This window comes from Coloeus monedula (genome assembly GCF_965178545.1).
Source record: "Coloeus monedula genome assembly, chromosome: 1".
NCBI lineage: Eukaryota > Metazoa > Chordata > Aves > Passeriformes > Corvidae > Coloeus > Coloeus monedula.
In genome coordinates, this window is record NC_138781.1 from 124577604 (window position 1) to 124605313 (window position 27710).

A 27710-nucleotide genomic window follows, 5' to 3' on the forward strand; every position below is an offset into this window, starting at 1 on the left:
GAAACTCAGGATTAAGAATGAAAACTTAAAAGAAATCCAAACATCTTGTATTATTAAAATGCAGTATGAAAGCCTCCAAAACAAACTTAGATCAGCCCTGCAGCAGCACCATGTCGTAAGCCAGAAATTATGATTAATGCATTTATTATCTGTGGCCTGAAATTAGCCTAATGCGTATTTCAAAGGTAATTTTTCATTTTGTTCTTTTGTATGCAATAAGTGACAATGAGAAGCAATACAAGGTGAGTAGGAGAAAAATAATGGTATATAACCATATTATGAGTTTCACTGCAGAACTGGTCAATAGTTGATTATGTAGAAATACAAAATGTCCATCATGAGTATGAAGCTGTAAGCAAAATACTGTTGTACCATGCATAAATGTTTCATTACTGTGAAAAGAAACCATTTCTGGCTGGACCAGTAAACCTAAATCAAGAAAAGCTCCACTAGATTTAATAACTAATAAAATTACTAACAAAAGAGAAACAAGTGGGATTTCAATTCTTAAAATTAAGCACATATATTAAAATCTGAGAAACAAACTTCTTACACTGCATAGGTTACCTATCTCATCTGAGTAGACAGAACTTTTCTATGGAACAATAAGAAAAAGAGTAACAGAAGATAAAAGTGTGCCAAAAATATCAAGGCCCAAAATGCACATTTAGTTTCAAAATTCTTTTATTGCAGTTGGATAATAGAGATAAATATCTAAGAGCAAAATCCAGTAAGTCACATTTATTTTCCTTTGGAACAATTCTGCAAACTGGTTTTATGATAAAGAACAAAAAGTTGTACTACATTTTGGAACATTTTGTTCTTTAAAACTGGTCAGACAGGTGGGAAATATTAAAAGTACTACAAATTAGATGAATAATTTTCCACTTCAGCTTCATTTCCCAAATTGAACAAGTCCAAGCAAAAGAAACTATGATATTTTCTGCTTTGGAGATCCATATCAACTGGTGATACACTTCAAGCTATATTAATTTGATTGAAAAGTTTATCCTTAATAACCTGAGACATCAATCCATGTATAGCTTCTATGGTGGTCTTGCAGCTGAAAAACAAGCATAAATTCAATGTTGGACAAAAACTGAACTGAACTGTCGTTTTCCTTGAAGATATCCAGCTGTTTTGGAAGTTCAGGGTGCCCATAACCCCATGAATCTTAAAAACTGTCCAGAAAGGAACAGTCACACGCAGCAGTTTAGCCATTGTTGCCAATACCTTTTTGTAACTTAAAAAGCAAACTGACTATACACACAAAGACCAGTTCCAGAAAACTTCTTTGTCTTGCCATTTAGGACATCTTATATTGACAATAGCAAGCGGGCTCTGGGGTCATCTGAACCAAAAAATAATAAAAAAAAAAATCCTTAGGGGAATGGAGCTATCAGCTAGTGTTATCAATACCTGCAGGCTCTCACTGTTCTCTACCTTATCTCCTTTGCCCACTACCAGAATGGTAGTGCACAGTAATCATGGTCCCCTGAGAAACTTTACTGGGAACATTAAAGGAAGAATTCATAGAATAAATCAGTTATTGGTCAAAATATGTAATGTGCAAAACCCCTGAACAGCTGAGAGGATTCTTATTGATCCAAGTTTTCCCCAGTGTCTGCCTTAGGGTAATGTAGTGTCAAACCAATAAATAAAACCAGAATATACAAATGCAAAAGATGAATCAGGACTGAAGACATGGAAAATAGGGACAAATTACTACTAGACAGATAAAGGAATCCTAGGGAAAGGAAGCTGACTTGGAGCACAATTTGGTGAATGCGTATGTCCCCTCAGAAAATGGCTTAGAGATGTGCATGGACAGTAACAGAAGTTATCACACAGCCCAGTGTAAGCATCTTTATGCTAATGCTTTACAGCACTGTTTTCCTAAACCAGGTATGTCCCACAATCGTTTAGTAAACTTCGCAACCTTATTTCTGCAAAGTACTTTAGCTGACACTAAATTAATTGTCATATGTCTGCATAGGTCTTCTATTGTCTTTTCTCTTAGGCAAGATCACTAAGTGAAGAAAAACATGCATGTGTAGAAGTGTTACAGTCCATTTTGGGAACTACGGGAGCTTTTGTTGCACAGGAAAGCAGAATTCATGACAAAAACAATCCCTTCCAATCCCTTCCAATTTATAAACTAACTACTGATGAAGACTAAATAAAAACAGAAAAGAAAAATACCTAGAACTGCTGCAAGAAATATTATAATAGGATGATCAGAGAAGGAGTTATTTCTTAGAATAACCACAAGCATGTGAGAGTAAGGGGAAAATAAAGTGTGGTCAGTGTTATGGGACTCCAAACAGAGATCAAAATCAATGCAAACTTGTCAGCAACTCTATCCTTCTCATGTCTTTAAAGCATTGCTATTCTGTTGCCCTACAGGAACTGGGAGGTACCACTTAACCTGGCTGCTATGGCCTAGCAACAGCATTAACTCCACTGCAAATGTATTCTGCAATTGAAATAGGCTAAATGAGTATTAATTTTTATAAAGTCAACCCGCCTCCAACTCGATGATGTTTGTTAGAAAACTTGTAAGCTGTTAACTTTCCATAAGAAGGAAACAAACACACAGAAGACACCAGCACAAGAGCAGCTCTGATTCTGTTTAGCAATGACCATATTACATTTGCAGGTATTCCCCCACTGCTTACTGGGGAACAAAGGATTGTCCAAAACAGGCGGACTCCTCTCTTTATTAAGGCAAAGCCTGTGTTCACTGAGTCACAGTGAGCAAGATGTAAGTAGTTATTTCTGTTCACACAAGAGCTCCTTTTTGTCTCTTGATTTTTTTTACCTACATAAGTCACCACTCCTCTGGTATCTCAAAAATCTGTTTCTTAGTCAACTTTGTACTATGGCACAGTATGCTAGCATGGAGGTGTGTCAGGGGGAGAGAATACCAGGAAACTGTTCTATTATCAAGATAAACTGATGGGGAAGAGGGACAGAAAGCCTCAAAATCTGAAAACATACAAATGCAAACATCCCAGATTTTGTTCAATTTTTGCACTCTGTTCCAAGGGATTCTACAGAATTGTTCCTTATTAAATGGAATTACTACATCTCGCTCAGGACACTCCTAAGGTGCATGCAGGTGCCTTCTTCACAGATGGACCTGAGTTTGTACCAGCACATACAGTGCAGTATTTCTTGGTTTTCAAAGTCTTAAATTTGCCAAATACGATGTCTTTGAACAACCCAGCTGTATGACCTGTTGGATACTATTACCCTCTGTTAAAAGATTTTACTTGGAAAAATGGTGACTCTAATATGGTATAGTCTAAGCACACATATAATTCTTAAGACTATTGGGAAAGAGACGTGAGTATTACCAAGAAGCAACTTGTGTACTTCAAAGCTCAAAATTAACAGAGCTGATCGCCAATAAACATACGGAAAACTGAGGGAAAATATTACAACTTCCTTGAAATAATTTTGTAGATCTAGTGGTAAGAAGTTTATTAACTTATAATACCAGCTGTTTGCTGTGAGGGAGGGTGGCTAAATATAAAGGCCAGAATATCTGTAAGCTACTTCTTAAAAACAAAAAACAACAAAACCCCAACCTCTTCTTAAAAAGATACATTAATTAAGAACTATGAAAAAAAGGAGTTCATAATTTTTAAGTTAGTTAAAGTATTAGACAAGTATAAACTAAACTTACTGGACTGTGAACACTAGTTCTTAAAATCATGTTCTATACCATAATTTTATTTACTGTTAATTTTAACCTGATTAACCACAAAAATGTGCTTACTTCTAACAAAGTTACAATTTTGCATGACAGAAAACATTTTTTTTGTTTGCTAGATACTGATGGAATTGTACAGCAATTTTTTGTTTAATAAACTAGAGCTGAATTTATTCCAAACCTAAAAAAAATCATTGTAGGTTTAACAGTGGCAAGATTTTCTTTAACTTTCAAAAATAACTAAAATAACTAGTGACTTCTGGAGTCTCTCATTCCTATCTATAATCTAATAATTCTTATCTCTAATCTTGTCAGGTTCCAATTACAGGCATGATAAAAGTTTAAAACCAAATAATACTTTTTACAGGGAAGAACACATGGATGTGTTATTTTACCTGTCTCTTGTTGCTTTTGCAAGTTTGTCTTCTGATTTCTTGTCATGAGTCTCTAAACCCAGCATGAAACTGCCCCTTCCAAGCTGAGCTTCTGACTGTTCTAATTTTTCAGACAAATCAAAGACTTGGCCGGTGGTGTAGTCAGCATTCTTAGGAGAAAGAAGGTAACAAACATATTGAATTTAAGCTATAAATTCAAGGGTTTATACACAAAATAAACCAAATCTATAAACCAAATCTGAGAAAAGTTTTTAAAAGTGTAGTGCTGCATATTTTAATCTAAATCTGCAACTGAAGTGATATAGAACATGAGTGGTGGTTAAGAGAACAGAAACTGAACATCTGACAAATGCTCAATCCCTAAAGCCTGAATTGGGTACTTTTTATTACTTTCAGCTCATGCCCTAAGTTATGAGAGAGTAAAATTCAGTTGGTTTTGACCAAGAGAAAAAAAATAAAATTGCCTTCTGCACAGGGAAGGTTTTGATGCTCAGCTGTTACACTGAAGGTCTACCTGCAGTATTTCTGCTGTAAGCTTGTTTTAACAGTACCACTGTTTACTTTTTAAAAAGTATTTACTTATTAAACTGAATTATTCATTACAGTGCTCTACAGAGATACAAGGTTAAAAAGTATTTAAGACAAAATCTAAGTGTACGGAGAGAACTCAGTAAAATTAAGCACGTTATTCCCACCTTCTACTTTTACAGAGCAGATATGAGGAACATTTCAGTATTTATGATTAAGAAAACCTTCCTTTCTTGTTTTATCTTACAGATTCTTAATGTGGGATCTGTATCTCCCAGGGTCCTATTAAGCATTTTACAGCAGAGGGCCTGGCTTTCAGCACTCATGAATGAATCAATGCACACAACTGTGGTACTTACAGTAAGCAAACTAGAAGAACTGAGAGTGTTCACCCAGTACTTGTTCCATAAAAGCTCAAGCAATTTACGATCCAAAGATGATTTAAAGTATGAGACTTCTAAAGCATAATACCTTTAAAAACAAACATGAAAACAAAATAAGTTTCCATCTGTCTTGCTTGACTGTCAGAACCAAAGTACATACAACTCAAAAAATCCTTATCAATGGCAAATATCTTCAAAAATTCAAAGCACCTAAAGATACTCCCAGTTCCAAATCTCTGTACAATTTTCCATAAGTAATTCATATATAGATTTAATACATAATCCCTACACATACTGCTGTGCTCTGTTTAATGAGACTGCAAGGCATTTTTAATTATTCTCTTAACAACCTGTTCCATGCTTGGGTTCTTCAATACTGTAATAATTTACACATTATTGTAGTTTTGCATACATCACCTCTAATTCCTTTAGGAACGCTTCGTAGCAGTAAATGTTACAAACAGGCAAACAACCTTACCTTCTACCACACCGATTTTGAAAGCCAGGCTTTAGTGGTGTTATAAATTAACACTCCCAGTAAGGCAAGAAAAGGAGCTGCACAGCACTTGCCCCTAACTCAGAAGAGCAGTGGGATTACAGCCTCCCCGGTCCTGCTGACCAATCGACATCTGACCCTTTCCTTCCTGCCCTAACAAGATATCACTGCTTAAAGGTGTTCAGAAATCAACTGCTAAAGCTTTTAACCAGGTTCCTCTTAATTTTTGCAGCAGTTCTCCCCTAAAACATCTCCTGATAAATGACAGTAACACTTTTTGCACAAAAGCAGGAGTATTAAAGCAACAGTGAACTTCAGGATTTGAAACACTACAAGAAATTTACTTTTCCATACTGAATCACTAACCTAAACATACAAAAAATAAAAAAGTTAGTAGTTTTTATGTTACTTACTGTTTACAATGTACACCAAAGTCTTCTATTTTATTGAGTGGGATAGTCTGGTATTCAGAGGGACCTTCATCTGGAGGTTTATAGCCCTAAAAATGTTACAAATGGCAAAGATGACACAGGAATTCTGAGGCTTTTTAAGATGCCTAAACGTCACAAAAAAAAATTCTAGTTTATGAAATTATAGTTTATTTTTGTCTATAGAAAATGACATTTCCCCTGGTAGCCTGAAATTAGGAATTTTCTGGAATCTCAGGTTTACATTTGGCTTTACTAGCTGTACTAGTCATTACATTTGCAGATTTATGAAAAGGAAACTAGTGGTCATAGTTGAGTTTTTTCACGAGTAACGTGACAAGCTATGATTAGATAATTTCTTAGATCAAAGAAAGGGCGAACTTCTTCTTAGACAGTATTTCTCTACCTATTCTTTGAAATTTTGAGTGAAGATAGGAGACGTGAGAAGAGGGAAGAAATGTCCATGGATATGCCTTAGGGAAACCTAAAACATTCAGTTACTTGTTTAGCCAAGCTGGTGCCACTCACAGCTACTAAGCAAGAACTGCCCACAGTACACTGTGAGAAGCCCCTAAAAATATGCTTTTATCATGCATTTTCCAGATGTGATTTGGTTTTCAGGTGCAGGATTCTTCTCCCTGTTCAAAATTCTCCAAGTATTTATGAAGTGGTTTTGCCCACAGAAGTGAATATTTTCCTGAATCACAAACTGTTCTCTCATGTTTTTGTCAACACAAACCTAATGCTTGGACTTCTCACAAACATTTTTGTTAATTAAAAAAATTGACTTCTATTAAACAATTAATTTTGGTAATTGTTTTACTGGATGGCTGCCTGAAGTTCTTGATGAGTTACTAATAACTGGGTATTTAAAAGATATACCTGAGCTTTATTGGATTGAAATTAAATAGCACAGCCAGAAGTATACTTAAGAGGATGCATTTGGAGACCTAGATCTCCAATACTGATGTGATTTTCTAGTTTTAAGCCGAACCCATACTGTTTAATTAACTTTTTTGTACATTAGTTTGTGAAGATTCATAATATTTATTTGAAAAAGTTAAGTAGGTAGTTTTGAACCTTCCTTTTCTAAAATGAAAAGTGACTTACAACATATTAAACATGCTACTAACATTTGGTTTTAGGTATAAAAAATAAACAGAGAAGAACTAACATAAAATTATTTTGATGAATGCTACCTACAACTATATCTGTTAAAAAATGGCTATATGGAGCTACACAGTTTTGGGACAGCTCCACAATCTGGACAGTGTAATTGATTTAACACTGCCAAAACTTTATGAAAACCAATTTAGAAGTCAACCTTTATAAATGTAATCGACATCCGAAGGCGTGCAGTAACCAGTGTATGGGCACATCTTCCTTTGGAATGAACAATGACATTCAGTACAGCACAGCAGACCAAACTCAAACAATCACTGCAATAATCTTTAGAACCAATCCATTGTTATTTAAAGACAGTTCAGTGATCACACACTAGATAATTTTAACTATTTACCTTAGGATATGTCCTAAAAGCTCCAAGATTTACTTTTCCTGCAGATATTGTTCTTGTTGGATCAATCTGTAGAAATACAGGTAATACTCATTACCTACATTTTATTTATTATTACAGGCTTAAATTAAGTTTATAGTAATTTTATCTCAGAAATGTAATTCACACAAATTGTATTAGTTTTGTCATAAACAGTACTTTTTCTGTTGGTATGAGACTCTCTAAAAAGATGGGAATATCAATAGCCTTCAGTGGATCATTTTTTCAAACTAATTTTCCTTATTTCCAAAATACTTAAAACCCCCTTATTCTTAAGAACTATACCATAAATGAAACAATGCAGTGAAAATGGTCTAGGCAAGCAACACTACCAGTTTGGCCAGTATGTGGCCAGCAAAGCAAAAGGAGTGGCACCCTTTTAAGGTGTGGATCTAACACTTCCTTCATACAAAGTACACACTACCAGAATCCTAATAGACAGAAATCCAAGAAGTATTCCCTGTTCAACGTGATTTGCTATGCAGCACTATCACCCGTCAGCCAGTACTTACAACCACTGCTACGAAGGGTTCCTGAAATTGCTGATTAAGCATCTGGGTGCTGACGTCGATCCCCGAGAGCCAGCAGCCGTAGCCTGGGTGACTGTGGTACCAGCCGATGGCATTTTCCAGGCGTCCGACCTAAGTAAGAGCAGGGAAGGGAAACAGCCCTAGCGTTTAGCACCATTCCCAAAGCACCGGCTGCCCTCCAGCGGCACTTCCAGCACACTGCAAGGCGCGGCAGGATAAACAGGAATTTCCACTCGTGCTAAACTGTTCCCTACGAACACTACAATGAGTAGTACTGGCATTCTCTGCTACCGCTGCTGCCACAGAACGAAGGCCTTCAAGGAGCCTGGAGCTCCTTCTTCAGTGACATCTGAAGTACAGAAGAGGTTCCACAAAGCTGGATGGTGAGCTGGGGCTCCTCAGCAGGGCTGAGAAATTTCTTAGGAATATAACACAAGTATATATAATCTCATATAACGCAGGGAATATCAGTAGAGAATGAATTATTTAGTATGGTAACGTATCTTACAGGCATTTACTATTATATTAGTGATAGGTTTAAAAAATGACTTCAAAGGCACGTTTTCAAACACCAGAAGTGACAGAAATTACTGCCTGAAGCCAGGTTTAAAAGCCAAAAGATGAATTTTTGGCAACTTGTCATCAGATAAAACCTCAAAATAGGTGTTTCCAAATAATACACCTGGCTATCTCTAAAAACACTGGAAGAGAAAGGAGCAAAGCCAAAAAAACCCAAGACAATAAACACCTAATGGATCTATCTAATTTTTGTGATCCTCTCTAAGGAATCGTTTACTGGCTGCTCTGGTTATGATGAGACAGAACACACAGACTGCCTACTTTATTTTTTAACTGGTGAATAATAATTGTATTTTCTCTAAAACTCACATGGGAGAGACCAACGAAACACTAAAGGATGTGTGTTATTTTTCAAAGCCAAATAACACGTTTGGCTACATTAAGACCAGATCCTGTCCATGGAGAATCAAGTAACTGGAACATCAGCACGTATGAAGCACTTATATACAGAGATATATTAACAAGCAACCTAATGATAAAAAGAGCTATTCCAGGAACAAGTGCTTGCCAAAATCAAATATGAAACAGCCAGCATGAAAACTCCTCCAGCGCACCAGGAAAGCTGAGATTTTTTATTTCCACACAAGTTCAGTTTCAAAATTGTGAAACCAACTACAGACAAAACTGAACAGTATGAACTATGGGGAAAAACTATTTCCTATCACATAAGAACTCCTACAGAAACCTGGACTGTTTTAAACATAAGACAAGCTGTTTATAATTTTATGCTATATACTTACTATTTTGAAATTCAGTAGTTCTACCTAAGAATGGGATTGTATGAATATATCTTTATTGAAAGATATGATGACTGTATCTTTAGGCAAAGATATCTCTTTAAGTTACCTACGGACAAAGACATCCCTTCAAGTTACCTACTTTTTGCAATAAGAGAATTAGCACCATGACATTGTTTTCAGATAAACTAGATTAAATGAATTATTTCTAAATTTTCTCACAGAGATGAATTATTAAAAAAAAGTCCCAGAATGTAACTGTGTCTGCATTATGTTTACTCTTTGCTGATGTTACGATTCAGCCTAATGCACATCCATTTCTGTATCTCCAGCTGTATGTAAGGCTGTGAATATAGGTACAACTCTGCAAAATAACCCAAATACTCCTGTTACATCCACTTAGTAGGTAAGGGGCTTTTAATTTTAGCTGGTTTAAATATCAAAGGGTCAACAGGGTCTCAAAACTGTTTGAGCTTGAAGAGTTAAAGTTATTTCAGCTCTTATTTGTAGTATAAGATTGTCCTGTATTGGAAGAAGCACATCAGCAAGTGCTCTGATGTGCTGTTATGATTTCCACATCAGCCACAGAGCAGAGTTGTATTTCTGTTATCCTTCTGCATATGAGAACTTTATTGTATAGTTAGCTTTAATATGACATAGATCTCTGAATAGAAAGTGACAAAGACGAGAAACAGACAAGTGAGTCTCTCCATCTAATTTTCCAAATGGTAAATATGAATAATTAAGTTGCACTGAAACTTACTGATTCCTTCATTAGCATTTTCTTCACAAATATGTCTTTTATATTTTATGGAAAAGAGCAGCATACAATATAGAAAGACCTCAGAAGAAAGTAAGAATAAATGTCATAATACTGATCTACAAATACTAAATATGTCCAATACACACATATGTTTAATTTTGCATATTGTTTTTACAAAGATGTATCAGTTATTTTAGAAACACACTCCCTCACACAGCCAGCAGCCTCAGCCATAAAAACACTTCCTCAGCAATGACAATAGTTTACAAAGGGAAGGAGAATGCACTACTTTTCATAGAATCATTAAGGTCGGAAAAGACCTCCAAGATCATCGTGTCCAACCTTTGATGATCTACTGTAAGTCAGGAAAATATGTATGTGAAGATGTTTACATGGTCCTGCGTTCCCTACTGCTGACAGTTCTACTGTCATGTTTGAGTAGAGACAGGACAATCGGGTAGGCGCCAGAGGGACGGGGGAAGCCTGCAACCCCCCGAGATGTTTTGTAGCTCACAAGAGGCACAGGACCTCCACGGAGGCGGTCAGACACCCCCTGCCACTTCTCCTTACCTGCTTGGCGTTCTCGATGTAGGCAGCCATGTACTCGTAGGCGGCGGCCTGCGCGTTGACGCGGGTCTCGGTGCCCTCCACAGGCAGGGCGAAGCTGTCCATGATGATCATGGTCTCCCCGTCCACTTTGCCCAGCATGAGCCCCATCACCTCCAGGTTACCGCCGGACCTGGCGTGCATCACCATCTTCAGCAGCGCCAGGGCAGAGATCTTGCAGTACTTGAAGTAATGGTGGCTGCAACATCGCAGAGGCCGCGGAAGGGAAGGCAGAGCCATCAGATCAGGCCGGTCCTCACCGCCCGCCCGCCCGCCCGGCCCGCCGCCCCTCTCCCACTCACTCCTTGGTCCAGGGCTTGGCCGCCAGGATCTCCTGCTGCTGCTTGCGGTCGTACTTGTAGATCTCGTCGATGCTCTGCGCCTCCTGCATGTTATTCGCCAGCTCCCACGTCTTCTGCGCCATCCCGCTCCCGGAGGCGCCGCTCCCCGCCGCCGCCATGGCCCCCGCTCCCCGCCCCGGCCCCGCACCGCCTCACCGGGCCGCCGGCGGAACCAAGCGCCGGGCAGAGGGTACGGACGGAGGGTGGTACGGTCCGCGCAGGCCCGGGGCGGGCGGCGCTGCGCCCCCAGCGGCTGCGCTCGGCTCTGCACGCGGCCGGCCTCGACCCGATGGCGCCGTGAAGCGGCACCGCAGGAACCCGACCCCGGCCGGGCCGAGGCCTTTCTCACTATTTGCCCATTTATTTATTTACTTATACTTTTTAAATTACTGTAACCAGTCCTGGGCTGCTCAGTACGAGAGAGACACGGAACTTCTGCAGCGGGCCCAGCTGAGGGCAACAAAGATGTTTAAGGGACTGGAGCATCTCTTTCATGAGGAAAGGTTGAGAGAGCTGGACCTGTTCAGCCTCGAGAAGAGACGACTGAGAGGGGGCCTTATCAATGTGTATAAGTATCTAAAGTGGGAGGCGTCAAGAGGATGGAGCCAGGCTCTGCTCGGAGGTGCCAAGCAATAGGACAAGAGGCAAGAAAACTGATGCACAGGAATTTCCCCCTGAAATTGAGGAAGAACTTCTTTACTGTGCAGGTGACCGACCACTGGAATAGATTGCCCAGAAAGGTTGTGGAGTCTCAAGAGCCGTCTGGATGCGATCCTGTGCCATGTGCTCCAGGGTGACCCTGCTCGAGCAGGGAGGTTGGACCAGGTGACCGACTGTGGTCCTTTCCAACCTGCCCCATTCCGTGATGCTGGGAAGCCCGCCCGCCGCCGCCTCCCCTCCCGCTCCGTTTCCCCGCCCGGGAGGAGGTGGCGGCCGGCTCGCACCGCCCTCCGGGGCAGCGGGGGGCGCTGCGCGGCGCCGCCCGCTGGGTTCCGGGGCGGTGGTAGCGCGCGGGGCGCGGACGGAGCCGCGGCCGCCGGTACCGGTGAGCGGGCGGCGGGGGCGGCGCGGCACCCGGGGACCCTCCTCGCAGCCCCGCCGGGCGGTTCCATCGCCCGCATCGCTCACAGCCCGGAGCAGGCGGCGGCAGGAGAGGGGGGGTTCGCTGGGCAGCGGGACGGGCTCCAGAGCGGGACGGGGCGGGGGCGCACCCGGGGCGTACCGCTGGGTCTGGGGGTCCCCGCGGGGGCGGCGGGGCTCGGCTCGGCTTGGCTCGGCTGGCCCCGGCCCTCCTGCGGGGCCGCTTGTTGTGCGGCCGTTGCCAGACAACGGCGCCGCGATCCGGAAAGGGGCCGAGCCCCGAGTGCCGCTTCCCCGCCCCGCAGCTGCTCCCTGAGGGGTCGGAGCCTTGCGGGGTGCCCCAGAGGTGCTGCCATGGAGGGAAGGAGGGAGGCTGGGACGCGGGTGCTGCAGGCCGGGGGAGAGGCGCGTACCCGAGCTATCGCTCTTGGAGAAATAAACCTGATCTCCTGGGTCTGAAAGTTTTTCGAAATTAGTGTCTTTTTGGATCGAATCACGTGCTCTGCAAAGTAGATAGGCCCTGTATTGGAGGGAAGGTAACTCGCGAAACTTGTTGCTTGGTTGTTCAGAGGATGGATTGCCTTCTCAGTTGCGAAAAAGTCGCATTGCTTTAGTCAAGAGTTTATTATTTGTGAGTGGCCAGACCCTAGAACCTGTGCTTTTTAGCAGTGAATTTGAAAGAAAAGTGCAGGGAGCGCATCTCTGGCAGCAGTAGCTTAATCTAAGTGCCATTCACAAGGGTACAGAAGCAGGCAATACTAATTCCTTAGGAAGTTTGGGTTAAACTTTGAACAGTGTTTCTTAATGACACAATTAGTGGCCATGTAACCTGTAAGTACAATTACTAAACGTGGCATATAGCTGCTCTTTCAACTAAACGTGGCATGTAGTTGCATTTCCCTCTTTGACACCCGTGCTGCAGTTCATGTGGATGGGAATTATTATTTTGCTGGTGCTTCTGATGAAATTTTAATACTATGGTAGCATAGAAGAGACAAAATCTTCTTCCACATGCTGGTTTTAAATTTTGTCCATTTTCCTGAACAATTAGGAGGGGAAGGGAAAGATTAAAATGGAATGCAGTAAACATTGCTTTAGGTGATAAAGTAGCTACACAATACGTAGGTAAATATAGTACATACAATACATATGCACATAGATGTTTTGAATACCCTGAATAGAGAGACATGCATTATTAACTCTGTTTGGGCATAGATCCAATAAAAATCTCATGTTCAGACTTGACTTACTGTTCTTGAATACCTATATGCTCTCTATTGCTTGTTATGTTTGCTTAAGCTGAAGTTTACCTGGGTGACTGTAATTATTCAGGGTTGCTTTTGTAAAAACTCTGAATAAGGAAAAGAGGCTATGAAAATCTAACATCATCTTGAAAGAAAAAATGTGTAAAAATATTTTTATGGGACATTTTCAGACAGTACTTGAATTTATAGCAGACGTATGTTTAATTGAATTTTACTTTGAATAATGCATTGTTTTGGGAATGGAAATTATCCAAGATTTAAAGTTGCAAGAGCTAAAGGAAAGCTGATAGATAAGTGCTATCAAACATTTTTTAGAAACAGCATTTGCAAAATACTCTGTTTTACAAAAAGCTTGAAAAATATGTTTATGCCTCATGATTTTTAGGGCCTATGGATGGATTTTTAAGTGTTTACAGCATATTTTGACTTTCCCTTTGCGCTCTGCACGTGCCCATAGAGCAATGTATCCCAGTTTTTGGTTTTGAATCTGCTACTTTTAGTAGTGATTACAAGAATCTAGAAACGCTCAAAAAGAATTCAGATGCATCGCTAAACTGAAAATAAATTCTTTTGTTCTGAACTGGTGTTATAGTGCCAGGCTGTGCCTCAGTGTGTTTGTGCAGCCATGGGAAGCCAGTTTGAAGTTGACAGTTCCCTGTGAGTTCGATGCTGTCACCTCCAATGTAGTTCACTGCATGCTTGTGGGCTGTAGTAGGCCTCATCTCAGATAGAAATGTGTTATTTCTTTATTTTTTTGTGATTAGTCATAATCTCTTCATGAGGTAGATGATAAAATTGATTAATATTCAGTAATATATTTGCTTACATGCTGGTATATTTTTGGAACTTAACAGTGTATGTGTCACATTGAAGTTGTCACTCTTTTGCTTAGAACAACTAAGGAATTTTTCATTTTTGGTATAATATATTCTTTTTGCCTGTCTCATAAAGTTTGCATTCATGTATATTTTAAGAAGATCAACTCAAGTAGAAGGATGTTAAGATGTAAAATGTCTAGATATTTCTAAGAAGGATTTGGCTACTCTTCTGGCAATTATGCTGTGTTAAAGGTATGCTGAATTAGCAGTGCTGTAGCTTAGTGTTCTCCAAGGCCTGGAGTTGGCAGCTTTCTTCACACCAGTTGAAGTGCCTGTGGAGTTCAACTGTTCAACTGTAACTGTTTTGTCTTTGGTTTTTAATTTATTATATTGGCCTTTTGAGCAATATGATAGGAGTGCAGAATGCTGGAATATTCATTGTCTTCCTTGTGCTAGTTAGAAAATACACTGCAAAGACTCCTTTCCTTATGCCAGCTCTCAGAATAAGTTTGGTACCATTCCCATACAGTGATTCGGAAACAGTGCTAGAGTTTATAAATGCTGTTGTTAATAGAGGTAGGAAATATAGATGTTCCAGTCAGTGAGCTTTTAGAAAGGCTTCTCACAGTGCCTCCTACATGTGGTAATTTTCCTCTTGATGACTGTGCAGCACGGGGTAGGTGATGAGACCAACTTCTAAAATCTTTAGTATGACAAGTTGTTTCACCCTTTCTGAACAGTTTTTTCATTATTGTTACGTAACCTAATAGGCTGAATAAAATTTACCATGCTTGGAAACTTATCCTCTTTCAGATTTCTTTTATCCTTTATCAGTGTGCAAAACTAATGAGATTAAAGATTTAGGACAAATCAGATGGGGGTATTTATTTTTGGCATTGATTGTCCTGTGTTACTACTAGGAATTTTAAGTGGGTTGGCCTAGTTCTGCCTCCTTTATAACAATATTACACTTTTATATTATGAATCAAAAAAGAAAAAGTTTAAAGGAGTACGTTCTAAGGAATACATCAAGCAAATGTATTCTTTAAATTAAGTTATCATGCAGTTACTTCACATTAGAATTTGTGCATTTATTATTTCCATTTTGCTTCTACTGAGAATTTATCTCAGTCTCTCTGGACACATTATTTTTATTTTTACCTGTGTGCTCCCTTATTGTCTTTGAGATGATGGTTTGGGGTTTTTTGTTGCTGTTGTTTTTGAGTTCTTTGATCCTCTTCCTGAAACTGTTTTCTAAAATATCTTTATCATTGGCCTATTGTTTACTTCATACAATCTTACAAAGATGCTGAATTAGCCTCAAAAAAACTGCTGTCTTAGTTTAGATACTGGATCTGATGGCATTTTTCAGGAACCTGCATAAGCAATCCTTTTGCTTATGCTGCATGGAGTGATTTGAGGGTCATAATATTCTTCTCAGTTTCATGCTTCTTTTAAGCATGGAATATAACTTAAGGATTTTTTTTTTATTGATAGGCTTGGTTTTGTAAAACTCCTCCTCCAGTGGAGTTGGTGAAGATGCTGAGTGGAGATTAGAATGTGTAGGCTTGTATGCAGTTATTCTTTTTGGTTTTGTCTTTTTTTTTCCAAAAGTAGTTAATACGCAGCTTTGCAGTATTTTCAGTTCTGATAGGACTATTCTAACTCAACTTCAGTACAGTTCCATTGATAGGAACTTGATTGGTTTTAGTTTTCATTATGAGGTTGTTGAAAGCAGCAATATATGCTAAATTTTACAAATAAGATGCTAAAATTTCTGCTCTGAAGGACTTTCAGTTAAATATGCAAGGCACACAACTAATGGAAGAGAGGTAATTAGCTCTTCCTCAGATCTGTTTTCTTACAGATCAGTGTCTGATTCTCAGTCAATGCTTTCTCGTATCCCTGATTTTAGGATTATTGCAGACTTGTAGCTGTTCTTATTGCCTCTACTATTTTAGTGGTCCAGGAGGTAGGTACTGTTGTCTCCGACTCCAGAAACACTATGCATGTATTTTGTGAGGGTTTTTTTTAAAAAATAATGTTTTATAAGCTCAATTATTTTCAAGACTTCTCATGGTAGTAAGTTAAGCACAAAATTAATTGTATGATTTGGTCTTTATTTTAGACTGTGCATATCTTTTGCATCTTTTGTACTTTTTTCCTAATGATTCCTTCATCCTGTTTACTTTTCTATGTTTTCTAATTTTGATTTTATAGTTCACTAAGAGTAAGCTTGTGCTAGTGTGTAGTGAAGGTAGACTTGCAGTTTAAAAAAACAACCCCAAAACCCTTCAGCCGTGTTAGGAAAAAAAAATAGGGAAGTATCTTCAGTCTTGTAATCTGAAATCTTTGAATTTTCTTTCTGGTGAAGCCTCAAGTAGACTCCCCCATGGATGGGTTTCCCAAGTCAGTTGTTTTGTTGACCCAGCAAACATCTTAAGACTTGTCATTCTGAGGGAGAAATTTGATTATTTTTAACTGCTGTCTTAAGCAACAGTAATTGAGCTTTACATTTTTGAGGTTCTAATGTAAATGCCATGTTCTACATCTTTTCTGTAACTTTAGAAATGATGGCGGATGATTTAGAAAAATTTATTGAAGACCAGAAGGCCAAGTTGGCACAAGATAAGGCAGAACTTGAAAATGATCCACCTTACATGGAAATGAGGGTAAGAGTATTAAAAAGCTTTCCTGAATTTAAATAATTCTGTTGCCAAAGTCTTGATTGAAGCTTGCTTTTACTACACTCTTAAAACTGTATTTGTTGTTAAAGAGTATGTTAAAGATTTATCTATTCCAAGTAATTTCCAACTTCAGTGCTTCATATCTATATGTAGATTTTTAAAAACTTGTTTGCCACCAGGCATACGCAGTAAGATTTATGTTTTACAAGTGAGAAAAGTCTTGTACCTGGCTTTTCTTACTCCTTTGGCCCTCCCTAGGGAAGCTGATTAGCAGGGATCTGTCCTCTGTCCACTCCAGAGCTTGGGTGTTGGGGTGGGGACGGAAGGTATAAATATCCTCAAAATTTCAGTTCCAGAAACGATGAAATATAAAAGGCAAATAACAATTAAAAAACATCTGTTCCTGTCACAGTTTTCCTATTAGTAATTTTAATGTGTTAGTCCAGCATTACTTTCAATCCCTCTGTTCTCCAGTGCTAATAATTACATTACTAACGTTGTTCTTTCATGTGGTATTTCCTTTACTTTGTGATGCAGTAAGGCATTTTGTTTTGTTTTCAGAATAAGGAATCAGAGAAGCGTTCTGAAACTAGCAAGATGTTAATCTCCATGGCTAAAGAAAATATACCTCCAAATAGTCAACAGAACTATCCTTTAGGTATAGTATATATTTTTTAATGTCTTCTAGATTTAAGTACCATTTCATTATCTTTGACAATTTTTGGAAGGGAATTACTGCTTTGTATTTTTAATCATTAGGGTGATCATTGTAATTCAAGTGCATAATAATTCCCCAGTCTTCCAAAAGTCTTGGGATTGTATGCAATTTTTTTTTGTAGTTAGGTTTTCTTTTTTTGTTTTGTTTTAATCAGGAAAATATGCCAAAAGCTTTTTCTTTCTTCTTGCAAGGTAGTGCCATTAAAAATACCCCAAATGAACCAAACAAAAAAAGAACAACCCAAAAAACCTGCTTGCCAGTCCTTGATAGGTGATGTGTCCTTTCCTATTCTATTGGGGTGCAGCAAAATCTTCAAATTTCATCTTTCATCTGAACTTTATTGCAAAAGAGTACATTCCCTGTATGTGGGAAGTAGGGCTTCTTTCCTTCAGCCTCTTAGCTTAGGAGTCCTGGTCCAGCTTGGCTAAGATGCACACAGTTAAACTAATTTTTCTTTATTAAATAGTGTCTTTCAAACGTTTAGACAGTTTAAACTGTTTTTATTCCTTTTGTAATTTTATTTCAATGTAGTCATTTGTTGTACAAGGAAAGAACAAGAACTTCATTTTGGTTGAAATCTTAACCAAGTGAAATGGTTAGATTTATTTTGGTGTGGCTACCAAAAGCTTAATATCTGTTTTCTTTATATATTGTCCTTTTTCTTCTTTTCTCTGTGTTCTTTGTGATGTTTGATTGAAAATGTGTGATCGTGTTCTTTTCTCCATTTTCCTGTTTCTGCAATGTGCCACCTTTCCTTAGTTGTTGTATCATCTCCCTTCTGTAGGCACTACTGTTTTTTCTCAGCTACATTTGTGCAGCTCAGGTTTGTCCTGAGAGCTTTAGAGCTTTTCTGTGTCCTGTTTCTTTTTGATAGGTAACTCTTTTCTTTGATGTGTAGACACTGGGTTTGTACATCATTAATTTTCGTACTGTGCCTACTCTTTCTGGTGTCATTCTGCAGCTTCCAGTGGGATGGAGCCCGAGCTTGTGAATCTGTATGTCTGAACTGATCTTAGCTGCATAAGTAAAAACATGGTTTTTATAGGGATGTTGTATAAACTTCCAGCCATCAGCAAGGCAAGCTCCTCAAAGACCTTTAGAGGAAAACTTCACAGAAAAATACTCGAAATGATAATTGAATATTCCTTGCTTCCAGAAGTCATAATGGATAAGCTTGGTTAGAGGGCTGCACTTGAATCAGTATTTGTCACACATTTTTGGCAGTTTTATTTGGTGCCACAGGTTACTCCTGGTGCTGGTAATTCTTTGCTTAACTGAGGAAACATATGATACAAAAACCAGAACACAATAGGTAGTACCCCACTGGCTGTGACAGACCATTACCAAACAGTTAAACTTTATTAATATTAAAATAGTTTTATCTCTTGTTGGAGAGCTATAAAAGCATGTAATGTTGTGTTTGTTACTGTAAATTTGACTTAACTGTTGACACCTGAATATAGTAACAATGAAGTATTACAGATGAGGGGCATTCAGCTGAGCTTAAATGAAAAGAAAAAGGAGCAATTGCCATGTTGTGGTTTAACCCCATCTGGCAACTCAGGACAGCCACTCACTCACTCCCTCCCTCCACACTAGGGGGGTGGGGGCAGAGAACTGGAAGAGTGAAAGTGAAAAAATTCATGGGCTGAAATAAAAACTCAGTAATAATTGAAAAAAAAAAAAGTAATGAAAATGAAAATAACAAAGAGAAAAAAGTAAAACTCAAGAAGAACCAAGTGGTGCAAATGTAAAACAATTTTCAACACTGCTTCCAGCACAAATCCAAAACACAGCCCCACACCAGCTACTATGAAGAAAATTAACTCTATCCCAGCCAAACTCAGCACTTTCTATAATAATCATTTGGGTGCTGAAATGGGTGGTTGCTGATATTAATGGCTTGATCTGCTTTAAAGCACTGTAATTTCCTGTGGATTAAGTCAGATGGGGACTTGTTCCTTGGTAGCTTTTGAGTATATTCTATAGTTCTAGCAGTAATGTTGAGATTCAGACTGAATAAAGTTGCAGTTATTTCTCAACATTGCATACATGGAAATATTTATGTAAAAATGCATTTAAAATCTTAACATTTTTTTAAAAATCATTGTCAGTGTGATTCTATGTGGTTAATAGAATGTGAAATGGCAAATAAATACAGAAAATACAGAATAAACATAAGTGACAAAACCAAAAGGTTATCTCTTATTCTGTCAGAAGAATTCGGACAAATTTTGCATGACACTAGGTTGAACATATGTTGACTGGAGTAATTTTACTCTGCTAGGCTCTCCTAGAGTAGGTTTTTGAAATGGGTAGTTTTCAAATATCCCCCAGATCACTACCCATAATTGTTATCTCAGTGCTTTTTTGGTGGCCAAAAAAAGTCCTCTGTAACAAAATTAATTTTAAACCATCTTTTGTTTGAATACTTCACGTATTTGAATCAAAGCACTAGATTCTCACTTTTCTCTCTTTTTTTGATACTGAATTTCAGTAGCACCTGTGAAATTACTAAATGAATCTTTCCTTCAACTTTTTAGTTGCTTTTGATCTTTTTCTTGATTTTCTAGAATTAATTCAACAGTACTTAGGCATAAAATAAAAGGCAAGAGCAAGCAGCTGAAACAAAGCATTTCTTCTTCTGTATTCTATTCCATTTTATAACCCCTTTTCTGAAGTTTGAAATGGTACATTATTTTTTTAATGAAACTCACACTTACCTTATGTGCAAAATTAGGAGAAAAGTGAGCTGGAGAAGAAGTCCTCGTGCAGATTTTGGCTAGTAGTTGAACCCTGCAGGCTGTTTCAGAATAGCATAGGAGACACTTAATCAGGTATTGGGTCCTTTGGTTCTGCAGAGGGTCAGGCTGACTCTTGTTTGCTACTTCTTCCCTGTTACACTGTTTCCCTGGCTCATGGGGATAGGATAAGTCCGAATGTATCTCGAGCCAGGCCAAACAAACTACCCTAAAACAAATTTGGACTGATCTAAGAGTAAGTCTTGAATATCCCTCTCTTTCCTCTTACTCCTTGCTGCTAATTTTACATAGATCACAAGATGTAGAAATGCTTTTAGAGAAACAATATGAAATAGTAATAATACACACACACAGAGTTGTAATCTTTATCACTAGTTGTGTGATTTTGTGGAATTAGCTGGTCTGTGGAGAGTGGTGAAAGTGACTACAGAGATGGGCTTCTTGGGTAGAGGATGTTTCTTATAAAGTACTTTGAAATGTATTTTGGGAACAGCAAACAGCTTGCATAGCATAATATTTTCTTATAGTTTAAGGGTGCAGCTGTTATGAGACCTGATAGTAATCTCAGAAAGGTACTAATGTGTTTTGGGTCCACTACGATTAAAAACACTGAGGTGGAAAGAAAAATGATTATTATTTTTATCATATAGTCAGATTCCCTCTAGTTGTGTAGGAACAAACAAGTGTTTCACATGCTAAACAAATAGCTTGCTGCTTTCATTTGGAAAGTATGTTTTCTATTGTGTGGTAAACACAGCTTAAAATATCAGAATAATTTAGAAGCTCACATGTCAAAGGAGATTTCTTTGGAAACATACATTGACAAAAGAAATACGTAAAAGATTCAATTAAATTCAGCTTATGTTGCTTTTTTTTTATATGGGAAGAAAAAGTCAAAGGATGAGAGGAAAACTACTATCCAAATACCAGTCTATTTTCCTATGCTTTTCACCCAACTACTCATACAGAGAAGGTGGTTATTTTATTACTGGTTGCATAGTTAATTTTTTTTTTTTTTATTGCTTGTGTCTAATAAGAATCCAGATGTAGCTTTTGCTTTGTATTGATGCAAAGTAGTAAATAATGATATTTAGTGGTGTTAAACTTTCAGGTGACTATGGCTTGAGTTTACCTCTTGGAGAAGAATATGAACGAAAAAAACATAAACTCAAAGAGGAACTTCGACAAGATTACAGGCGCTATCTTTCTCAGGTAAAGCTGCTTGTCTGGTTGCTTGACTTTAGTGAGTCTCTTAAAATTATTCTCTCATTTAATTGAATGAAAATTAATATCTGTAGACAATTTTTTAAGGAGGCATTCATTATAAGCAATGGCTGTTTTTGAAGACTTGAGTGAAAGTAGTTTCAAAATATTTCCTAGGAAGGGTTATATATTTTAGGCTTCTGCAGATCTTGTTGCCCTGTGACTTAGTACACTTCATTCTGAATATTTTAATTATTTGTTTTTGCTTCTTCCTTAGTTTTTTTCTTAAGAATTTAAAAGCTGTTACTTCCTGAAGTACTTATGTGTTCTATGGTCTGTAATTGGGGTAAGAATATCCGTATACTTACTGTGATTCCATTTGACAGCTTCTTTTCAATTTTAGAAAGAAAAAACCTTTGATGTTCTGCTTAACATGATTTACTAAATGTCACAGTAAATTTAAAATTGAAACGATATGTATGAAATGTCATCATCTTGGGGATATTCTGTAGCTGCTCTTTATGAGTCAGAAAAAAATGAGAAATCAAATAATTTTTGTTTTATGAAAATACTATTTAACAGTGTCTTTAATTCTTAAAACGTATTAATGGATTTGCTTTAAGAAAGGAAGTATTTTTTGTTAAGTCAAATATTTTTGACTCGAATCCTTTTGAATAGTATCTTTTCCCTGATTTTTAGGGTATTTCACAGGCAAAAAGAAAGGTAGGGTGCCTTCAATATTATTTTTTTTCTTTCAAATCAGTTGCTTTTTGCTTTGTTTGAAAACTTTATGCTCTTGGAATTTAAAAAATCATTACTTTTTTTTTTGTGCTTTGTGCATTTATGCATGCTGTAGTGATTAGTTGTGACTAACAGCATTGCTTGCTTTGTGCAAAATGATTACTTATATATATATTATTTTCCATTTGTAAGTTTTTAAAACACTTGCTGATTTCCTTTTCCCTTTGCAGTTGCCATTGTTGCTGTTCAATGCTGGCTCTACAGTAGTTTTTATTTTAGTAGACATTTGCTTCACGGATTATCAGTTCTGTAGATATGAAGAGTTCACATACTTTTTTTCTTGCTATACATTCTTTATAAAGCTGGAATAAAATACTAACCTATGTAAATATTATAATATATCATCACAACCAGAGTCAGGGCTTTTTTCTTTCCTGTCTCTATGAAGTCTCATCAGTGGTGCTTAGGGAAGCAGTAGAGCCAGTTATTTAGCACCTACTGGCCAGAATGCAAGAATACAAAGAAGTATTGTGAGGACAAAATAACACCTCTGGTGTTATTTTTGCAAGCTTTTTAAAATTAATTTTAATTTAAAAAATATTTTTATACTTTTGTGAATCTGTAATTTTGAAATTTAGCTCTCCATCCAAATTGTTCAGATTGAGCAACTTCAGTAAAGGACCAGGAGGTAATGTGGTAGAAACACAGTCTGCTGGGGTTTTTTTTGGGGCTTTTGAATAACATGCATATGATACAAATTGTCTATATTAGCATGCACTAGAATTCTTGAATAGCAATAGCAACAGCAGAATAAACTGCCTTCTTAACCTCTAACCAAAATTATCCTTATATAATTTTTGTTTCTTGTTTAATTTAAGACTCCAGATTATTTTCAATTAGAATATTGTGTTAAAATTTACTGTTTCATAATTATCACTGAAGTACCCAAATAATATAATCTTTACATTAACTTCTAGTGTTTTTTCTCAACTGGGCTTCAGTTTTACAAATTTAGGTTTACAAGGCTTTTTGTTTGTTTGTGTGTTTGGTCTAGTACATGTTAGCTGTATTAAGCTGGTAAGGACTGAGGAAGAGCTAAGATAACAATCTCTAATTTCTTCTTCCCACCTAAAGAGATGGTGGAACTTTTAGCAGTTCTCACTGTCATAACTTTTTGTTAATAACTTGCTTAGTCTTGCTTATCTAGAAAAATGCAGCTTCCATATCAGATTCTGATTTTGGAAAATAAGTTTTTAAGATCAGAGGTAACCTCTAGAGATGTCTTCAAAACATGTGTAAAGAATTTCTTAATAATGAGGATTACAATTTATTTACCTTTTCTAGTAGAAATAACTTGGTTTTCCATATAAATCTAGTTGTTGTGGTGCTTGAATATTTGCGTGATTATTAAATGCATTAAATCTTTTAATGTCTGGTTTGAAATATCATTTATAATGATGGGGGTGTTTCTAATGATGTGGCTTTGTACTGGAACAGGTGGAGCTCTTACTTTTTGACTTTCCTCTAAGCTTTTAGGCTACATTGCAATATAGATAATGAAAGGAAACAATGCTAGTGAAATACTGTATTTCACCCATTCCCCTCTTCAGCCCATGACACACAAATAGATGATCTTTTTATTAAAGATAATCAGGTTTATAAAACATATGATTGACTGAGAATGGCCTGGGGATGCTTTTAATAAAGGAGTGATGTATGACACATCTAGACCTGGAATCTAAGGACCTGCTCCAGCACTGGTGTTTGGTTTGAAGAGCAGGTACTTTGATTTGTTGCACTGCCCAGTTCCCAAGCTGTGGCCCAGGGATCTATATGGAACAAAAGATACTGGTTTGATGGGAAGTTCTGTTCTGAAAGTGACTGACGTTCACAAGGAATTACAAGTTTTGGTGATGGGTCATTATCCTGAAAAATTTGGGTACTGCTGGTATGGAAAACATTGTTGAGATAAAGAGGTGTGCTACTGTTAGCATGAATTCCGTCTGTTAAAATAAGAGGTAAACATATGTTTTCTGCTGTTAGAAAAAGCAATTTTTCATCTTAAGTAAGGAAGCGTCTTGGAAAACTCCTTGTATGCTTGTACAGATGCTTATGCTTTTGCTACAGAAGAACTGAGTGGGGTTTCTTTGAATAAAAATAGGGGTTTTTTAATATCGAGACTAACATATGTAATACTGGAAATAGTGTAACATGGAAGAAGTGACAAATACTTTCAAACTCAAGCTTAAAACTTGACAAAGACATTTACTTCCTGCATTCCTTCACTTCATTCATGTGTTTCAAGAACATCTGATGTTTTCAAAATGTGAAGGTTGTCTTCAGTCTTTAGTTCATTAAATTGCTCAAATTAATTTCAGAAAATATAATTCCTAACGGCTCTTTAGTGAGTAAGGTTTGGTATTTTAAAATGTATTGAATGGTTTTAAATTTTCTTTTGATGTAGAAAAATTATCTGACTACTGGTGAAGTAGATCCATATACTCAGGGATTATCTCTTCCTATTGATGAGCGAAGATCTGCCAAGGTAAATATATGAAGTAAATTAAGTAAATGGAGTCTAACTTGAAAATGTACCTGGGTGTTGAAACTGCTATGGAAAAAATATTACCACTTAAGTTTTTTTGTTTGGTTGTGTTTTTTTCTTTTTTTTTCTTACACAAATGAATGTTTTTTGAGGTGGTAATTAGTAATCATTTTCAGAAAAGTCTGGTCCTCGAATTTTTTTTTTTTTAATTTTTAATCCTAGATTACCTGTACTCTTAAATTTTAGATATTTGGTTTTTATTATATAGATATAATTCTGTACTGATATTAGTTTGTGGTTTGCTACCTCTGATCCACACATTTAGAGCACTTGGTCTGTTCAAGACCTCTAGTGGTTGTGCTTGGGTTTTGTTCAGCAATTAATATTGATCTGATCTCCTGCCCTCATGCTGTTGGCCTTATAGTCCCACTTTCTTTCTTGTGTTTGCTTGTAAATTGATCCATGAAGTTGAATCAGCAGAAACATTGTAATTTATCAGTAATTTATCAATATTTTTTCTGATCAACACCACTGGTTGGTTGTTAAGATTGGTCAAAGCACAGCAGAGATTCAAGGCAAAAAGATAACGTGTTGCTGGAAGAGGAGCAGACATTTGCAATCCTGGGAGTTTTGTTTGGTTTTGATTTTATTTTTAACCTTTGTTGCCTTCAAGTTGCACTGTTGATCTGTGTTTGTGGCTATGCTATCACTGCAATCTGATGCAAGGCTTCTGCTGTTGCATGGGTTGGCTTTGCCTTTGTGCTTACCTTAAACTTTCTGCCCCTCCTGTGCTCTTGGTTTGGATGTAGGAGGAGCCAGGTGAGAACTCAAAGTGAAAATTGCTTTTATGAAAAAGCCCTATACTCCAAGTTATACAAGTGTAAAAAGGAGGCAGAAAGAATGAAACACCCAGAAAGGGGGAGAGGACTCCTCAGGAGCACCATGCACTTGTACTGAGTTTATGTTTGCTTCAGGTTCTTGTGAACTTTGTATTAACCTTTGCAAGTATGTGTGCTGAAACAGTGAAAAATAAAGTATGTTTGATTAATTCTGTGGAAATTAAAGATGTATTTGTACTGGAAACATGTCTTATCATTGATGGATTTATATTGTGTCAGCTCTGTATAGGTGTGTTGTATCCTTTTTACCCATCTATTTGTTGCTCTTGCAGAACCCAAAAGCTGCCAGGAGATGTCACACTGTGCCCTGTTAATCAGTTGGCCTCTGGGCAGAATAATGAGAGGTTAACATTTGCATTTTGGTTTCCTTTATTAGGTCAAATGTGCAGTCACATAGCATATTGAATTTCCTGCTGAGTGTTTTGCCACCTGTTAAAGATAATGCTGGTTTCTCAGCTTTGCAAAATGCATCTCAGGCAGCTTTCATGGCTGTCTGCATGTTTTAAATTGTCGCTGTTAGAAAACCTATAGGAAACTTTTTTGGGGGGGAAAAAAACCAAAAACTGAAACCGTTTTGGAGAGCATTAGTCTAATCTGCTAAACTTTTAGTAATCTGGTATTTATGTGGTGGTTGATGTATAAATTATTTTTGTTTGAAATTTGCTCATGAGAAAGTAAATTTATGTAATGTTCAGAATTTTTTAATACTTTTACTTTTTAATTGGAAAATGCTGCAGCGGAAAAGAGCCTGATTCATAACACTGTAGTATAATTCTCTTTTTTTCCTGTTTATGATTGTTGGAATTGGATATTGTAAGAGATATCTCATGCTCTAAACGTAAGGGACTGATATCAAGAAATAATGCAAATTAGAGTTTGCTTTATCTGGAGACTTTTGTATTTCATATTATGTTATTAAACTATTGAAGTACAATTCATGTATATTTTTAGACCTGAGAAAGCTGGTTATAAATGTTATCTCCTTGTAAAAGCAGCTAGGACAACAAGCATAGATCCTGTTTTTCTTGGTTTTCCTTGCATTCATTGCACTTTGGACTTTTTGCAGTCAGTTTAACTGTTTGTTTGAATTTAAAAGTTCAAGTTATACCCTAAGCTGTAATTGATACATCTTGTCTACAATTGTATTTCTTCTCCTGTTTTAATTGTGAGAGGGGCAAGTCACAACTAGCCTTAACACAAAGAAAGAAATTGTATGTTTGAAAATCAACTGTAAATACGTTCAGATTGGAAATGAGAAGGCAATTCCTAATTGTTGGAGAGCGGCTTTGGTAAATTTTGGAAAAAGCTTAGCAGAAGGAAACCTACCTGTTTTTATAGATGGACCTTGATATACTGTAGTGTCTCTGGGGACTAGACTTCATGCCCAAGAAGCTGACTTCTGCTTACAGATTTCAGAGTAAGAGAAAGTGCTATGCTAAGAGAAAATGAACTAAAACCTCAAAGTAATTCAAGCCTTATCACAAAAAATGAGAAGGGGGAGGGGGGGCAAACACACAGTTTGCATTTATTCATTTAGTACTGCTGTTCTATGAAGTTAAAAGCTACAAAAAATGCAAAATTATGATGCCTTTTTCAATGCCTATTTTAGGAGAGATTACGGCTTGAAAGAAACAAGGAGTACAATCAATATCTCAGGGATAAAGAAGAATGGAATGAAAGGCTAAGGAAATTAGGGAAGAAAAACAGAGAGGTAATACAGTTTTACAGTCTTATTATTGACTCAGACATACAAAGTAAGACAAAATATACAAATAAGGTTGTTCAATTAGGCCACAGTTTTATTAATGCATCTAAGCAAGTCCTGGTTACGACTCTCACACAGTGCAGTTCTTGATTCCTGCTTCTGTCATGTCTGTCTGGTAGAAGGATGCTTTAATTCATCTATGTGCCTGAAGCAATTCTGTGGGTTGTT

General features: G+C 37.4%; 2 protein-coding genes across 6 annotated transcripts in view; one reads left to right on the forward strand and one right to left on the reverse strand.

Annotated features, from left to right (window-relative positions):
* Window positions 1-679: 679 nt before the first annotated feature.
* On the reverse strand, window positions 680-11224 carry COPS5 (COP9 signalosome subunit 5). The gene is made up of 8 exons (XM_082285418.1): window positions 11021-11224; window positions 10683-10917; window positions 8016-8144; window positions 7468-7533; window positions 5934-6019; window positions 5001-5112; window positions 4114-4262; window positions 680-1063 (listed from the first exon to the last, which is right to left on the reverse strand). The coding sequence occupies exons 1-8, from the start codon at window positions 11176-11178 to the stop codon at window positions 979-981; spliced, it is 1020 nt and encodes a 339-aa protein (XP_082141544.1). The 5' UTR covers window positions 11179-11224; the 3' UTR covers window positions 680-978.
* Window positions 11225-12048: 824 nt separating this feature from the next.
* Window positions 12049-27710, forward strand: part of CSPP1 (centrosome and spindle pole associated protein 1) — a 61301-nt gene continuing 45639 nt past the window's right edge. For 3 of the 5 annotated variants that reach the window (XM_082296563.1, XM_082296567.1, XM_082296565.1), the window contains exons 1-7: window positions 12049-12104; window positions 16791-16894; window positions 17471-17567; window positions 21501-21601; window positions 22292-22315; window positions 24798-24878; window positions 27387-27488. In XM_082296563.1, the coding sequence (XP_082152689.1) occupies window positions 16793-16894; window positions 17471-17567; window positions 21501-21601; window positions 22292-22315; window positions 24798-24878; window positions 27387-27488 (507 nt within the window). In that variant the 5' untranslated portion in view covers window positions 12049-12104; window positions 16791-16792. The remainder of the gene's footprint in view (window positions 12105-16790; window positions 16895-17470; window positions 17568-21500; window positions 21602-22291; window positions 22316-24797; window positions 24879-27386; window positions 27489-27710) is intronic. The other 2 variants (XM_082296566.1, XM_082296564.1) reach the window with 2 other exon arrangements.